At 49.6% G+C, this 16,602-nt stretch overlaps 1 protein-coding gene and 1 long non-coding RNA gene across 6 annotated transcripts; one reads left to right on the forward strand and one right to left on the reverse strand.

Annotated features, from left to right (window-relative positions):
- Positions 1–124: 124 nt before the first annotated feature.
- On the reverse strand, positions 125–11,108 carry Rmnd5b (required for meiotic nuclear division 5 homolog B). 2 transcript variants are annotated; one of them, XM_087573596.1, is made up of 10 exons: positions 10,933–11,108; positions 5,446–5,596; positions 4,620–4,765; positions 4,365–4,505; positions 3,444–3,544; positions 3,141–3,307; positions 2,158–2,323; positions 926–1,028; positions 678–832; positions 125–598 (listed from the first exon to the last, which is right to left on the reverse strand). In XM_087573596.1, exons 2-10 carry the CDS (start codon positions 5,582–5,584, stop codon positions 535–537), a joined length of 1,182 nt encoding a protein of 393 aa, XP_087429722.1. In that variant the 5' UTR covers positions 5,585–5,596; positions 10,933–11,108; the 3' UTR covers positions 125–534.
- Positions 11,109–11,132: 24 nt separating this feature from the next.
- On the forward strand, positions 11,133–13,675 carry LOC102553843 (uncharacterized). Of its 4 annotated transcripts, none has more exons than XR_015631575.1 (3): positions 11,133–11,370; positions 12,243–12,327; positions 12,714–13,675. It is a non-coding gene; the product is annotated as an uncharacterized LOC102553843 (long non-coding RNA). The 4 variants fall into 4 exon arrangements; XR_015631577.1 differs by having other exon boundaries at positions 12,247–12,327; XR_015631578.1 differs by having other exon boundaries at positions 11,133–11,360.
- Positions 13,676–16,602: the final 2,927 nt, after the last annotated feature.

A 16,602-nucleotide genomic window follows, 5' to 3' on the forward strand; every position in this document is an offset into this window, starting at 1 on the left:
TCCTAGGGCTTCTCCAACCAGAGATGCCAGATGGCTATGGTGTAGTTGCTACCATCAGATTATGCCCAGTTGCACATATATATCAAGAGGCATGCACCATTCAGTGAAATTCAATGGCCAGCAATAAGGAGAAGGGCTGTGAATATATTTGCTCAAAGTTATAAAACAGCATTCATTCTAACGGGCTATTTACAGTGGAGAATGGGTAGATACAGTTGAGACTGTACAGTAGGAGGTGGGCCACGGCTGGAAACCCCTGGTTTGACAGCAGAATTAGAAAGATGTCTACATTTCATGGCCAAGGCCTTTGCTGCTCAGTCAGGGGCAAGTGTAAACAGAAAGGCAGCAGGAACAGAACAGCCAGTCCCCCTCACAGGTAAAGTGGCATAGGCTGGTTCAAGACCTTCCCTGGCCTCTGCCTGGGCAGGTTGGGTCTCTTGGTAATGCTGGTCTGAAAGGCATCACAGTCTGCTGAAGCCAGTCCCTCCACAAAGGCCCATGGGTGGATTACACCTTCTAAAATGTTCCTTGGAATCAGAATATGATACGTTTCCCATCTGCTGGGTTCTGCTCCATGGGACAATAGGGACACTTTAGCCTGCAAGGAAAGACAAAGCAAGTACATCAGGGTTGGCCAGGAAAGCCGGGCCAGGATGGAACCAGGCAGGGGGACTTACTTTCCTCCATTGATGAGCTTGTTGAGTGCATCTCTGGAGATGACGTGGCCACAGATGAGCTTGATAGGGGGGTTGGAATCTGAGGTCTGCTGTCGCAGGATAGGGCACGCAAACACAGAGTGATACCAGCACTTCATGCCCAGCTCAATCTCAATCTGGGGAGGCCAGCAAAAGGCTGAGTCACAGCTCCTGTCTGAGCCATGGGTCCCAGCACCTGCTTCTGAGGGTGCCCCTCAGCCAGGCCTTACCGGCAACTCATCCTTGTGACTCCACACTCCAGTGCACTGCCTCTGTTCGATCACAGCTTTAATGTTCATCAGCACTGGCAGTGCCACACAGCCAGAAGCAAAGCTGAGGAACAGAACAGAGACTGAAGCAGCTGGGCTCACAGGGCCTAGCTCACTGTCCCAAATAGGACTGGAGACAGAAATTCTAAAGTGGCGTAAAATATTGGTCCTTAAGAATTCCTTGTTTTTAATTTTTGTGTACAGATGTGTGCTTATTTATGTATGTGTGAACCACATGCGTGGCTGTGGAGTGTGTCAGATCTTCTAGAACTAGCTAATGAGAGCTGTGAGTCTCTATGTGGGTGCTGGGAATCAAACTCAGGCCCTTAGCAAGAGCCCTTAACCCCTGAGTCATCTCTGCTGCTGCTTAAAAGCCACTAGCCATGTACATAGATAGGTGTGTCCAACTCTGTTTGCTCTGGTACCCCAAGATTTGAAAAGCTCCAATAAAGAAAACAGCGAACAAAAAAAATGATCCTGTGGAAAGCCTGATTGGGGAACAGTGCTCAGTTGAAAGGGCCAGAGCCTGTCTGTAGTTTAACTGGCTCTGTTACTGTGGTACAAAGGAAGTGCCAGCAAAGACATCTACAAAAGTTCTATTTCAAGATGACTGGGTAGCAGGGAGCCCACTGGCTGGGACCCCCCAGTATGAGTATAGTAGAGCCCTGCCCAGTGGATCCTGCCTAGGAGCTGTGGTGACCAGAGTCCACAGTAACAATGTGGCAAGTACAGCCTGTTCTCTACACTGACAGCTGTCCCTAGGGTGGAGTGGCTTTCTGGGCCAATCTCAATGCTTTGTTCCTTGAAGAGCCTACAAGTTAGCTCATGGCAAAGCCCCATCTTCCCCACTAACCTGGGGTAAGAGGGTCTAGCTTGGGCTTGCTGTGTATTGAGTGCACAGAGACCACTGCAGTGCAGAGATTAGGCAGTAACTCAAGCATGTGCCTCAGCACCTCATCGCTCTCCATGCGGGGAATGATGTCTTTGTGAGGTTGTGAGAGGGTGGGCTGGATGGCAGGGTAGTGGAGTTTCCCAGGGGTACTGTGCAGGACAGGTGGGCCCTGTCTAAGCAGTGTCTATCTCAAGGAAAGATGTGAGCCAGCTTAGGTCTGTGATGACATAGGGAAGGGTCAGCACAACTGTCCCCCTCCCTGCCTTCCCCTTTATGGTGACCTCAGGAGGCTGGGCTGTACCTGACACTGAGTGGGGACTCCACTGAAAGCCCCAGGAGGGAGCATGCATCCCGAGTAAAGGTCTCACAGATCTCTGCCCAGTGGCTGTTGTCTAAGAGGTGGCAGTAGGGTGACTTCTCCAAGCCCAGCCGCAGGTACACCAGACTGCCCATCATCACCTGGATCTCTACAAGACAATGGGATGACAGTTCAGGGAAGGCAGAGCTTAGACTATACCCCAGGGAGCCACAGAACTGCAAAGTCGTCTAAAGTGCGAGGAGGGCATCTACAGGCTGCTACCAACATGGAGACAGGTAGGAGGGGAGGCTGTTCCTGGGCTCCAGCTCTCTGATTGCATCATAAGCATGTCTCTTCTTTGCACAAGATTTCCCTTCACCCTCCAATTTTTTTGGAAAAAAAAAAACAAAACTGGCCTTGAAAACAGCTCAAGTGTGGTTCCACCACCCCACCCCAATATTACATGCATATGCGCGCACACACACTAAACAGAAATAAACAGTATCACTGCTTGGTTTTATAATTTTTTTCTTTTAAATATTGTGGGTTGGAAAGATGGCTCATAAGTTAAGAGCACTGGTCACTCTTCCAGAGGTCCTGAGTTCAATTCCCAGCAACCACACGGTGGCTCATAACCATCTATACTGAGATCTACTGCCCTCCTCTTCAGGCATACATGCAGGTAGAGTACTGTATATGTAATAAGTCATACGTATATATAATTGTATTTCACCTCATGGTCTTAAATTCTCGAGTCAGGGTCTTGCCATGCTAGCGTAAATTAGCATGACTAGCATAAACTGGACTGAAGCTGTCTTCCTGCCTCAGTTATGTCTTTGCTTTGGACTTCACTTTAGAGGGAAAAGAGAGCCAAAGGATACAGAATTGTGGGGAGGCATCTTTTTGGTAAACAGACCATTTGTGGGTACAGAGACAGGCCACCCAACATGTCCTAGCCCCTACCCCCCAGCACCCTGGGCACTTGCCTCTCTGGTGTAGCCGAGCAAAAGGCTGGAAGTGTCGGGCATAGCTGAGGGCCTCCAGCTGCTTCTCCGGGCCACCAGCTAGGAGGCGGATAAAGTGCAGCCGGTGCAGCTTGAACTCCAGTGAGCTGTTGAGCTCCAGCAGGCGCTGCCTGTGGGAAACGGCCCATCTGGGGAGAGACAACACAGTGCAGTGGGTAGTGGCTACAGAGGGCCCTAAGAGTGAATCCCCAGGGCATGGCTGGAATGAGTCGGGCATATCTAGGTGAGATGACCACGGGCAAGCCCCACTGTGGGCATGCTTACTCCAGTGCAGGTCCTAGGTCTTGCTCATGCAGAGCCTCCAAGATCCGATTCAACTCCAAGAAGGGCTGCTTGAAGTCCAGGTCCACATTCAATGTTGATTCCTGGGAAAAATGGAAGGCAGTGTCCCCAAAATTCTTCCCATAATAAGACTTCATCAGCCAAAGGTTGGCTGGAGAAAGACAAGGAATTATGGTCTGACAGTAGCAAGAGCCCCTCTGTTCAACTTCCATCCTGCAGAGGCTAAGCATCCTCACTGGTCAGCCACAGTGTGGCCCTTCGCTCTGCAGATGGTCCCCAGGCCTGGCACTGAAGGCCTGGTGAGAAAATGACTGTTTAATTCACCTAATTACACTAAGGCAAAGACCCCTGGTAACCTGCTATCTGTCATTTTGCTAATCCCTGAAATATAAAAGGAGAGCAGGCAACGAACTAACTAAAAATCAGTGACTTTGTTTTTTTATCAGATATACTTTGTAGTAGGGGGATCAAGTTCCTTTGTAAAATAAATATAAAGAACGTCAGTGACTAGGCCTGCAGGAGGCCCATGCACAGCTGTAATCCCAGAACTTCAAAGGGAAAAGGAAGACCAGTTGGAGGCCAGCCTGGGCAATACAGTCAGAATCACAAGACACCGGATGTGGTCCTAGCACTTGAGAGGGAGGAGGATCTCTGTGAGTTTGAGACCAGTCTGGCTTACACAGTGAGTTCCTACAAAAATAGTCAAGAATATCACAGACTTGCCAGCATACTAGCAGGTGAGTGCAGTGGGCTGGGCAAGGTGGTGTGTGTACACTCATAATCCCAGAATTTAGGAGACTAAGGAAGGAGGGTAACAATGAGGCTAGACTGGGTTACATGGTAAGCAAGGCCATCTCAAACAGCTGGAGACAGGTGCCCCTGTGCTCTCAAGGCCAACATTACCTGGCACAGCTCCTCAGCTACGCTGAGCATGCCCTGCTGGTACAGGTGCTCGACAATGGCCATCTGCAGGATCTGCTGCTGCTTCTCACGGGAGTCCCACACAGCATCTGAGACCACGCCGCAGATCTCAGAGTCAAAGTTCTGACAGAGGAGAGATGGGTTTGTGACACAGGCCCTCACACTTGCACTCCTCCAAGCTGGCACACATTAGCTCTGAGGTGTTCCCACAAGGCCCTGGACCACACACACACTCACCCGGTCAATGGCTTTGCCCACTCGGGAGACGCTGCTGTGAATGTCCTTATGGTCGGAAGCCAGCTTCTGGACTGTGTCTTTGATCTTCCGACAGCACTGGGACATTACTAGGGACAGCGTGGCTGAGAGAGGGGTCCCCTGGAGAGCTGTGGAGAAGCAGACTGTGTCAGGAGCAGGAGGCAGATCCTGGGTAGCTTCTGCAGCAGCCTGTCTGCTTCCTTCCACATGCCAGTGTGGGTGACCCGGAAGTCAGCCCTGCATGCCAGAATTAAACATCTACTTACAGTCTGTGCCTGGCTGCTCTGGAACTCACTACGTAGACCAGGCTGGCCTCTAACTCAGAGATCATCCTGCCTCTGACTCAAGAGTGCTAGGATTACCAGCTTCCTGGTACTTAGACACCAGCGACTCAGAGGTTGCCATGTGGACTAAGCCACTGTTTGTTTACTTATTTTTTTTCCTTTTTTTTTCTTTTCTTTTTTTTCGGAGCTGGGGACCGAACCCAGGGCCTTGCGCTTGCTAGGCAAGCGCTCTACCACTGAGCTAAATCCCCCACCCCTATTTACTTATTTTTAAGACTTTTAACAACTGCTGGGCATGGTAACATACACCTTTAATCATAGTACTTGGAGGGCTGAGGCAAGTGGATCTCTGAGTTCTAGGCTAGCCTGGTCTACATAGTGAGTTCCATGACAGCCAGGGCTATGTAGAGAGACCCTGAGAGGTTTCGTTTACTACCTTCAAGGAAGCCTAGAGATGCATGTCCAAGACTCCACCACCCAGTCGGTAGCCTGCAGTTACATGGTCCCTAGGGATGGTCACCCACCTGCACTGGCCAGTTCAGCTCTCAACTGGCCCACGTAGTGCAGCAGCTCCTCCAGGCTCTGCTCACAATGTTGCCCATAGGTCAGGAACTTGTGCAGGACCTTGTCGAGCTCCCTCTCCACACATGCGCACTGCTCCATGGTGGCCTCTGCCTAGTGATGTCAACTGGATTAGGCCAGTGTGGATCCTGGGGAAATACACACGTGCACATGTGCACACGCGCACCTCCCATAGCATTTCTTTAGACCCCCTCACCCCTCCTGAGTAATAATAAATCAATTCCCCACTGCACAAGTGCTTTCCAACCATCCTCGAAGAGGTATCGGGGGAGGACAGAGGCTGGCATAAGGACGGGGTTGCCTTGTACTGTGGTCATGCATACATTGTCAGCTGGGTGTGGTGAGGCACGCCTTTGGTCCTGGCAGAGGCTGATGGATCTCTGTGAGTTTAAGGCCAGCCTGGTCTGTGCCAGTTCCAGGACAGCCAGGGCTACATATAGAGAAACTGTCTCAAATCTCCTCCCCCTCATTTGGAGCTCCATCATTTGGGTGCCAGAAACCAACTGGTCCTCTACAAGAGCAGCAGGAGCTCTGACTACCGAGCCATCACTCCAGTCTCCCCGTCTAATGCACAGCGCCACCTTGAGTATCATCCCCAAGAATGCTGTCTACTTTAAGACTGGGTCTTTCACTGGTCTGAAGCTCACTATTTGGGTTGTTAGGCTGGCTGGCCAGTGAGCACCAGAGATACTCTGGTCTCCAGTTCCCTAATACTGGATTACAAGTATGAATACCACACCCAGCATTTCTTTCTTTCTTTTTTTTTTAATTCTTTTTTTCGGAGTTGGGGGCTGAACCCAGGGCCTTGCGCTTCCTAGGCTAGCGCTCTACCACTGAGCTAAATCCCCAACCCCTCACCCAGCATTTCTTTAAACTGCTTTATTATTTTATGTGTGTGGGTGTCTTATTTTATGTACACACGTATGCCATGTATAATGCCTGTAGAAGCCCGAGGAGGGTACTGGATCCCCTTACAGGTAGTTCTGAACCACCTGTGGATGCTGGGAAATCAATCCTGGGCCTTCTAAGTACAGCCAGCACTCTTACCTGCTGAGCTATCCAGTCCCAACAACTGGCATTTTTACAGGATTCTGGGTCGTAGTCAGGTCCTACAGGCCACCTGTTTCAGAGACTGAGCCTCTGACAAACCCCCAGCTTCTTTCTTACTCGGAAGACTGGGCCTCAGGGGATTCTCAGCAGGCTGTATGTAGAACAACCTAGGCTCACAATGCATGCATCTTCTTATGGTCACCATGGCCACTTTCCCTTTCAGTTAGTAGAACTGGTTTTTCATGTACTGCAGGCAGATAAGCCATGAAGGCAGAACAGGTGTTAATTTCAAGTACAGTTTCTGGAATAACTGCCTATTGTGGGAGCTGTTTGGGCCTCCCAGCTGTCTGCCTAGACCCTGGAGCATGATGTAGCCTCTCCATGGTTGAGTCCTCCAGCCCAATTCCCATGTTGTTGCAGGCAGCTAACCCCAGCTTGACCTACCTGATGTCCTCCACTCTCACTCTGCACCCTTAATTCTGATTACTGGGTGATTGACAACCTAGGACCTGCCTCCCTATCACACCAGATGCTCTCTCGCTCAGTAACGCCATGAAGGGTGTATATGGTAGTTATGTATGTTGTGTATACATGTATGCATTGTGTCTGAGTACAGGCACATATGTGCATACCATGTGAGCACGGAGGTCAGAGGGCAGCTTCAGCTGTCAGTCCTCACCTTCTATTTTGTTTGAAACAGGGTCTCTTTGTTGTTCACTACTGACCCTGGGATCCTCCCACTTCCTGTCTTCTCCTAGTCCCACAAGCACCATTGTGGCTTTCCCAGCTTAGCCCTATTTTATCATCTCCCTCCCTGGCTGACACTGTTGCGACCACACTGTCCAGAGAAATCACACCCCCAAGGTCAGACTCTACAGTTAGATTATGGATAAAATGTAACAGGGACTCCCATTTAAAATGATATCGTTAGTTTGCTGGTAATGACTGGCATTCTCCAGAGGCTCCCTATGTACTAGGCTCTGCTCAAGTGACTTCACCCATTAAATCACTCACTCCATTCTCACAACACTATGAGGTAGGTACTGTTATTAGACCCACTCTGCAGCTGAGAAAATGAGACGGGGGAAGATAAAATAAACGTCCCAAGGCCACACAGCAGGGGAGTGGAGGAGTGGGGACTGAAGGAAGCCCGCTGTCCTGGCTCTAGGCTGAGGTCTCTCTCTAAGTACTTTGCACAACAGGACCAACAGGAAAAGACAGCTTGTGCAAGTACCACTGGGATGAAGTCATAGGGTCTCTCAGTTATGACAACAGGAAGTCAACTGGAGCAAGCACAAACCACCAGCTGGGAAGGATGGCAAGAAAAATATGACTGCCAAGAGAGTCTGAATAACAGAGCTGCAGTTTATCAAAGATTAACATGGCTCAAGGACAGGACCTCATCATGGTCAAAATGCCTAGCCTTGTCAGACACCAACTGATACCAGGACCATCACGGGGAGGCCTTGAGACTATCAGAAATGTTGAGGATGAGCCAGGCCAATGGCTCAGTGGGTAACATGCTTACCACCCAGCCTGATGGCCCGAACAGGATCCTGGGTACCACACGGGAACTACAGGTGGAAGGAGGGAAAACCCACAAACCTGTCTTGACTGCTCCATGCATGCCATGCCAGTTTGGCCCACCCCCAATAAGAAGTAAATACATCATTTTTTTTCTTTTTTTCTTTTTTTCGGAGCTGGGGACCGAACCCAGGGCCTTGCACTTGCTAGGCAAGCGTTCTACCACTGAGCTAAATCCCCAGCCCCTAAATACATCATTTTTAAAGCTGAAGAAAGCCAGGTGTGGTGGTGATCGAAAGGAAGAGGCAGACCAACCACTTTTAGTTCCTGGCTAACCTGGACTACATAATAAGAAACTGCCCCCCCCCCCCAACACACACACAAATTACAAGCTGAGGAATGGGGCTGAGACAATGGCTTCATTGGTAAAATGTTTGTCATTTAAGGACCTATGCTTTATTCTTAGTACCCACAAAAAGAAGCCAGATGTGAAAAGCTCGCACTAGGGAGATGGAGATAGGCCACTGAGCTACAGGTTTAGTGAGGGACCCTGCTTCAAAGCACAAGGCACACATCTAACACAGTACAGAGACATGGAAATGACCATTCGCCTGTACTTAGGGAACTTTCACCCTATCTCAAAAGAAAAGAAGGAAAGAAAAGGAGTCTGTACATGTCCAGTAGACAAATATTTTGTTCTGCCTTTTTATGTATGTATTCGTGTTCCTGATTTGGGCAGGCGGGGGGGGGGGGGTGTTGGAGGGAAGACACATGTCATGTTCAGACAAGTTGGTGCAGTCAGTTCTCTTTTTCCACCTTTACATGGGTTCCAGGGAATGAACTCAGGTCAACAGGACTATGTAGCAACTTTCTGTACACACTGAGACATCTTGTGATACTTTTCTGTTGTTTTGAAAGGGAGTCTCATATAGCTCATGCTGGCCTCAATGCCAAGCATGCACTCTCCCAAGCACGCACTCTGCCAAGTGTACATTCTCCCAAGCACCCCTACCTCAACTGAGCTGCACCCCAGTCCGCTGAGGGCACTTGTTTGTTTTCAGATCTCCCTCTCTATAGACCAGGCTGGCCTGGAGCTCTTCAGAGATCCACCTGTCTCTGCCTCCTGAGTGCTGGGATTAAAGGTGTGTAACACTGCCCTGTTCCCAACCTCAGCTTTTTGTGTTGTTTTAGTCAAGATCTCCCTAAACTGACCAGACTGAACTTGAACCTGGAATCCTCCTTCGAATCCTCCTGCATTAACCTTCCAAGTAGCTGGAATTCCATATCATCAGGAATGCATTAATTTTTAATCAATGTATTGATTTCTCAGAGCCAAGCTCCCACACATGCTGGACAAGTGCTATACCACTGAGCTACACCCAAAGTTCTTGCTTTTTACCTTTCTATTTTGTTACACTCACGTCACAAGCACCCATGTCACATCTCTGCCAACTGAAGTTCACCTATGGCTCTGAAGTCCAGGCTGACCTTGAACTTACAAAGGTCCACCTGCTAGACTAAAGGCCTGTGCCTGGTTACCTCCACCTTTTCACTTGGGTTCCTGGGCTCCTAATCAGGCCTCTACTCACGGAGCTATGTCCCTTGTGTGGCCTTCTTTCCTGCATCGCAAATCTGATGTCACACACATCCGAATCCCCCTGATTGCTTCCCATGTGTCTCCCCAGCAAAGTCTGGAGACTGGTTTCATTCTCTCCCTCCCTGCAGGGCCAAATCCATCACTGGGCTCAGTAAGCCAAACTGGTTAATTTCCTAGCCTTTGGCTAAGAAGGCCTGAATCGAAGGCTCCCAGTAGGTAGGAAGAGATATAAAGGACATGTTAAAACTTCCCACTACAGCAGCTGGAGAGATGGCTCAGTGTTTTAAGGAGCACTTGCTGCTCTTGCAAATAACCCAGGTTCTGTTCTCTGCACCCACACGGCAGCCACGACTTCCCATAATGCCAGTTGTAGAGACCCTGGAGCCCTCTTTACCCACTGCATCTCATGGTGCACAGGCACATGAAGGCAAAAGGTTCCCATACACCTAAAAATAAGAAGTTTTTAAGAAATCAGTTGGGTGTGGTGGCTCACACCTTTAATCCCAGGACTCAGGAGGCAGAGGACTCTGTGAGTTCCCGCCAGCCTGTTCTACACAGTGAATTCCAGGATAGCCAAGGCTATGTAGAGAAATGCTGTCGTCGTCATCATCATCATAAAAAGAAAATAAATAAATATGAGGATGGTATGATGGTGCATGATTTTAAGCCCCTCAGCACAAGGGAGGCAGAAGCAGGTGCATCTCTGTGAGTTCAAGGCCAGCCTGATCTACTGAGGAAGCTCCAGGCCAACCTAGGCTATATGAGACCCTATCCCAAAGAGAACACAAAAAACAACCAAAAGGAAAACAAAAGTTCTATCCAGACAAACTCCCTTGTTGTCCTCATTCCAATGACTCTCCCATCACTTGACATACTCTACCACCACCAGCCTTTCCGTGCCAGGGTACATCTAGTTTATTTCTGCCACTATCCTCTGCCCGGAACACTCTTCACATCTTCCCATAGCTGGCTCCTTATTTAGGTTTCCACACAAGTGTTAACTTTTCAAACCACATCATCTATTGCCCAGTATTTTAACCTCAAACAAATCATATCTCTATAAATATTAGAAAGTTTCACATTGTCACTTCTTCAACTAAAACTGAGAGGACAGGAAAGCCCACCATTTACCTTGTGGGTATGCTACGACCCCGACTTCAACTGCATTATAGTGCAAAAGACTGCCAAACTCCTACTTATCCTCCCAGAGACCCTCCTGCAGTGCCCTACCGGGACCCCACCGCCCACAGCTGGTTACCTCTGACCCAGTCAGGTGCACTAAAATGGGACGTCTGAGTCCGGGCGACTCCACCAGCCCTTGGAGGGTGTGGCCGACAATTTCTCCAGGCTTTGGTCGGGGCGCCCCGCACCCCGGTACCCGGAGCTCACAGGCTGTCACCTAGTCTTGCAGCCCAGCCGGCTTCCGGCGCCGCTGTCATCGGAACCGGAAGGCGCGGCGGTTGCCCCTCGGGTGGGTCCGGGCTCGCCCATGCGCCGTGTCGCGGAGCGTGGGGAGACCGTCTGCCTCGCCCGCGGCTTTGCATGGAATGCCGAATGAATCGTTCGCCCGAGTTAGGCGGCAGTCAGCGCCTGCGCAGTACCTGGACGCCCCATCCCTGCGATTCGGAGCAATCCTCCGCCCGGGCATCAGAACCACTGGAAGATTGTCGGGAGTTTCTACCGGAAGTATTAACTGGTGCACCTGCATAACCCAAGCCCCCAACCACAATTCCTAGGTCTTAAATGTACAGACTGGGCTAGGGGGAGCTGAGGCAGGAGGAGCGCCGGGAGTTCCAGGCCAGTCTAGACCACAAAGTGACACTCTGGCTCAGAAAATAAACAAAGCTGGGTATTGTGACAGCTGCCTATAATTTTAGGGATACAACGTTAGTTAGTCTCCAGCCTGAGCTATGAGAGAGAGAAAGAGAGGGAGATGGAGAGGGAAGGAGGGAAGGAAAGATTAGCGGTGTAAAGTGCACTCAGGTCCCTTGGTCCACCCCCAGCACCCGAAGAATAAAATTTTTAAAAGACCATTACGTGTATGTAGCCCAGTGATTAGGTATTTCCTCATGTGTGATGTTTTTGGAACTAGCAAATGATGTTTACAGGAAGAGTGATGGAGCGAGATGCCCAAAATCCTTCTCTGGCTTTCACACACTTTGTACAGGCAAGCACACCCAAGATCGCATCACACATACATAATTTTGTCTTTACGGGGTTCACTAACCCTATGCTTCCACAGTCCCTAGCCCTGCTGCTCTCTGTGAATAGCCCCTCTTTAGGGGAAAGATGAAGTAGGGATTGCATATCTGCCCTAACTAAAAGGGGTGAAGGAGCCGGTTGTAATGGCACACACTTTTAATTCCAGCATTGGGGAGGCAAAGGCAGGCAGATCTGAGTTTGAGGCCAGGAAAAGAAAGAAGAAAGAAAGAAAGAAAAGGCGCGCGGGAGTTGGCGGGGATGGGGTGAGGAGGTGGGGGTGAGACAAAGGTCCAAAAGGAGAGGAGGTGCTGATTCCCCGAACTAGAAAGGACTAAAAAAATTTTTTTTTCTTTTTGATCTTTTGAGAAAGGACCTTCAGTACCCCAGACTGGCTTTGAACTCCCTATGTCACGGAGGGTATCTTTCCATCTCCTATGTGCTGGGATTACAGGTGTGTGCACCACCACCACCTGGGGTCCTCCAACAACTCTTGTGTTATCCCCCATCCCTCACCCCCCCCACCCCGCTTTTCCTTCTTTCTTTTTCTGTTTTTTCAAGACAGGATTCGCTGTGTAGCCTTGGCTATCCTGCAACTCACTCTGTAGACCACGCTGGCCTCGAACTCAAAAACCGGCTTGCCTCTGTCTCACCACCGCTTGACTCAAGCAGCTTCTTTTTTTAATTGCTGGTTTCCCTACAGCCATTTATGTCCTCCTCTTTCCGCCTCCTCCACCTTGCACAATCTAGCTTTGTTTTCTTTATAGCCCTGGCTTGAAGTCATGTGTTTATGTGTTGATTCTGTTTTCTTGCCCCTATCTCCGCCTCCCCAACTTTTAGGATAAAAGCTCCACTGGACTCAGGACTTTGTCCTCGTCGCTACTGGAACATAGTGAGCACAGAGATGCTGGGAGCTGACCAACATTCTCTGCTTAATAAAAGAGGAAGCTGTGGCTCACAACCTGCTGAAACATAGCAGGGAAAAGGGCGGTGCAAAGAGGGAAGCTAGCCCGCGGGGGCATCGTGACCCTAGCATCCTGGAGATGCCTGGAGGTGTCTCAGAGCTTGGGTGGTCCCAGCCCCACGCGGAAGTCGCGGGGGCGAGGAGTTGAATGAGCTCTGCTTAGGGCGAAAAGCCAGAGCTGAAGAACCCGAACCCCAGCCGGCAGGACCTCACAAGCTTTCCAGAAAGCCCCAGGCTTTCCCACTTCCTCTCCCAGGATGCCTCACCGCCAAGCAGGGTGTGAACAAAGACGGCTTCTACCAGAACCTGGAGCGGCTCACATTGAAGCTTTTGAACCATTGTCACGACATGATGGGCTTCGCGTTCTTACTTATTCTGCACTTTTGCTATGCACGAGTTTTCCTATTACCCTGATTCAGTTGCTCTTCCCTCGTTCAGACTGGACTTTTGGGTTTTGTTGGAGGAGATTGCTTCACAGTGGAATGACCAAAAGCAGTTTTAGTATTTCCTTTCCTTTCCTCTTCTTTTCTTTTTATTTCTTTCTTTTTTAGTATTTCCCTTCTTTTGGGCCAGTCTCCTAGGATTTTTGTTTTGTTTTGTTTCTTTTCTTTTTTTCAGAGCTAGGCAAGCGCTCTACCACTGAGCTAAATCCCCAACCCCAGGATTTTTGTTTTTAATTCAAAAAGAATAATAAGACGAAGCTAGGCAGATACTTAAGTTGGTTAAGTGTCACAAAAGCTTGAGGACCTGAGTTCAATTCCTGACGCCTATAAAAAAAAAAAAAAGGAAAAAACCCAAAAAACAATAATCTTCCTGTCATGCGAACACTGGGGAAACACACAGTGGGTTCATGGGTCTTGGCTAGTGAGAATAATTGAATTAGTGTGCCACAGATTCAGTGAGAGCCCCTCTCTCAAAAAAGGTAGAGATCGATTTAAGAACATACTCAATGTTGACCTTTACACACACAAGTAAAAGCTTCGATGTGTATTTTATTTTGCAAGGTAGTGCAAATCGTGGCTTATTTTGCCCCATATTCAGAAATCAAGCCAAACGGCTCCGGTTAAATTGTGTTCCTTATGTAGGCCTTCCCTTTTTTCTGTACGATATTTGCAAAAACATGATTTATTTCTGGATTTCCACTCTCTCCACATAAACATACCTTTTAACACCATTTTCTTATTGTTTTTCTTGTTGTGCAATGTGTAATGTGATATGCGAAAGAGCTGTGATTAAATACTCCCTCATTAAAAAAAAAAAAAAAAAAAAGGAACCAAAAAGCCCTACAAAGGGTTTTGAGAGTAGACTGGGGGCTATAAAGGCTATAAATAATGCAGACTTAGGTTCAGGCAAAAGACACATACAGGAATAAATCCTGTTAAAAACTAAAAATGTGAGGCAGGTGAGAATGGTTCATGCCTGGGGCCATTAGGAGCTAAGCACCCAGTGACAGAGCAGCTCCTGAAGCATTCGTGGTGTGGCCTGCATCCTCCCTGGAGGAACGCCCCCTCATGATCAGAATCTCCTAGTCTCAGGCAGCTCCTTCTTGTTCTCCTGACTTGTCTCCACCATGGAGGCCTCGGTGGATCCCGCTGCACTATATTTAAGGTCTTCAGGATTGTCTGCCCTCTCTTTAAAACTATTATGTTTTCTGTGTGTGGATGCTTTCCCTTCACGCATGTCTGTGCCTGTGGAGGCCAGAAGAGGACATCATTTGCCCAGGACTGGAGTTAAGGGTGGTTGTAAGCCACTTCCTAAGTGCTGGGACTAGAACTGGGGCCTCTGGAAGAGTAGTCAGGGTTCTTCTGCTAAGCCATCTCTCCAGACCTGTGTCCTCTGCACGCCTTGCCTGGCCCTGCTAATCTAGAACAGCATTCACTAGTGTAGACCTGTCTTCCTCTCTTGTGAACTGCATTTGACCCATGGTCTCAACGGTGACTAAGTGCTAGAACCTTGAACTTGGCACTGACCTGACCTAGAACCAGTGCCCTTGAATGGCTCAGAACCAAACCATTCCCCAAGCCCTCACCTTAAAGCCATCCATCCTGGACAGTGGAGGGCTCCGACCAGGTCACCCTTGCTTCCACACTTTACCTTTCTCATCCCTACCTTCTGGGGTTGGAGCCAGAGCAGTCTGAAGCAAAATGGAGGTTACCACCCAGTGTTGGCAATGTTTACAGCCCAATGGAGTCAGGCAAGCCAACAGAGCACTGTAGAAACACCTGGGGCAGACAGTACTGGAGAGGCTCTGCAAAGTTTCCTCTGAGAAGCAACACCCAAGTGCTGGCTGGATACCTTTGTGTGGTACCATGAAAACAGGACTCCACTAAGGGAGCCCCAGCTCCCAGTCAAACTCAGGACCTCCTCAGGCCCAGTCTTCTTTCATTCTCCAAAGGCTCTAGAAATTAGAATCTCCTCCTCCTGCAAATTTTGGTTTGGGTCAGGACAGCCCAGAGGAGCCGGACCAGAAAGCCAACAGCTAAGGTCACTGAAGTTGGAAGGTCCTGGAAGGCTGCTGGCATCAAGTGACAGGCTAAGAGGAAAGAAACATGGGTGAACAGGAGGGATCTGAGACAGAGAGCTGGGGAACAGTGTGAGGTGCTCACTAGATTTCTACATAAACTGGCTGAGCCAGGGGTCTTCCAGAGGCAACAGGGATGGGCTTCTCCAGTAGCTGTGACAGTGACTTTTATGACCAACTGGCCCCAGAGCCACCCAGCCTGCTTGGGGACCAGGGAACTGGTTTGCCAAGGAAGGATGAGCTAACAAGAGATCTGGTTCTGGGCTGCCCTCCCCCTCTACATCTGGGCCTGGCCTTGGTTTCTGGCACTACTGCCAAGTTTTGGTACCGCCCACCCACCCCCGCTGGCTCTACTGGCCAACCCAGGTCGTAATTGCTGGGTGGGGAACTGCACTGTGGAGTGGGTATACCAAAAGGTGGGCATGTGGGCACCTGGCCCGACTGGCTTCTGGCCCTGCTGAGGAAGTAACTCAGACTTTAGGCTAACAACTGGCTTGTTAGGGAGACTTCCTCGGGAACTACTAGCCCAGAGACATGTTTGCAGAGACCCAATAAAAGTGGGTACCATGGTCTGTGGGGATTAGCTTGCCTAATTCCCCACTTCTGGTGGGAACCTGGGCTCAGGTGTGGGCCTATGTGTCTAGGCTACTCCCAGAGGACTATCTGGGATGCAGGGTCTATCTAGTGTGACCAGTTCAAAGGGCTGGAACAGTCAGGAAGAAATGGAAAGGAGGTCAGGAAGCACTCCTGGCTTCCACCCAGGAGCTGGCTTTTAGGGTTAAGGCCCCAAACACACCCCCTTGGACACACCTACCACCCCCAAGCACATCTACACACACCTGCCACTCACAGATCATAAACACAGCATCCTCACACCAGACAACTCACACACCCAATCCTCCACCCTAAAAAGAGGTGGGGCCCATCCGTCAGATCAGGTGTCACAGGCCGAGGCTGGTCATCTAAACCGGAGCACCTACTTGCTGGACCTCAGAGGCTCACAGGTATGGACCGAGATCAAAAGGTCTGCGACAGTTCTGAAAGATCCTTGAATGCTTCCAAGGGAGGTACTGGAGGCAACTAAATGGCTGTGTCCAGTTGGGCAGGTGGATCTCCGTGAGTTCAAGGTCATCATGGTCTACATATTAAGTTCCAGGACAAGAGCTACATAGAGACCCAGACTCAAAAATCAAAATAAGAAAAATAGCTGTCGGGGGTTGGGGATTTAGCTCAGTGGTAGAGCG

Source organism: Rattus norvegicus, chromosome 10 (genome assembly GCF_021556685.1).
Source record: "Rattus norvegicus strain SHRSP/BbbUtx chromosome 10, alternate assembly SHRSP_T2T, whole genome shotgun sequence".
NCBI lineage: Eukaryota > Metazoa > Chordata > Mammalia > Rodentia > Muridae > Rattus > Rattus norvegicus.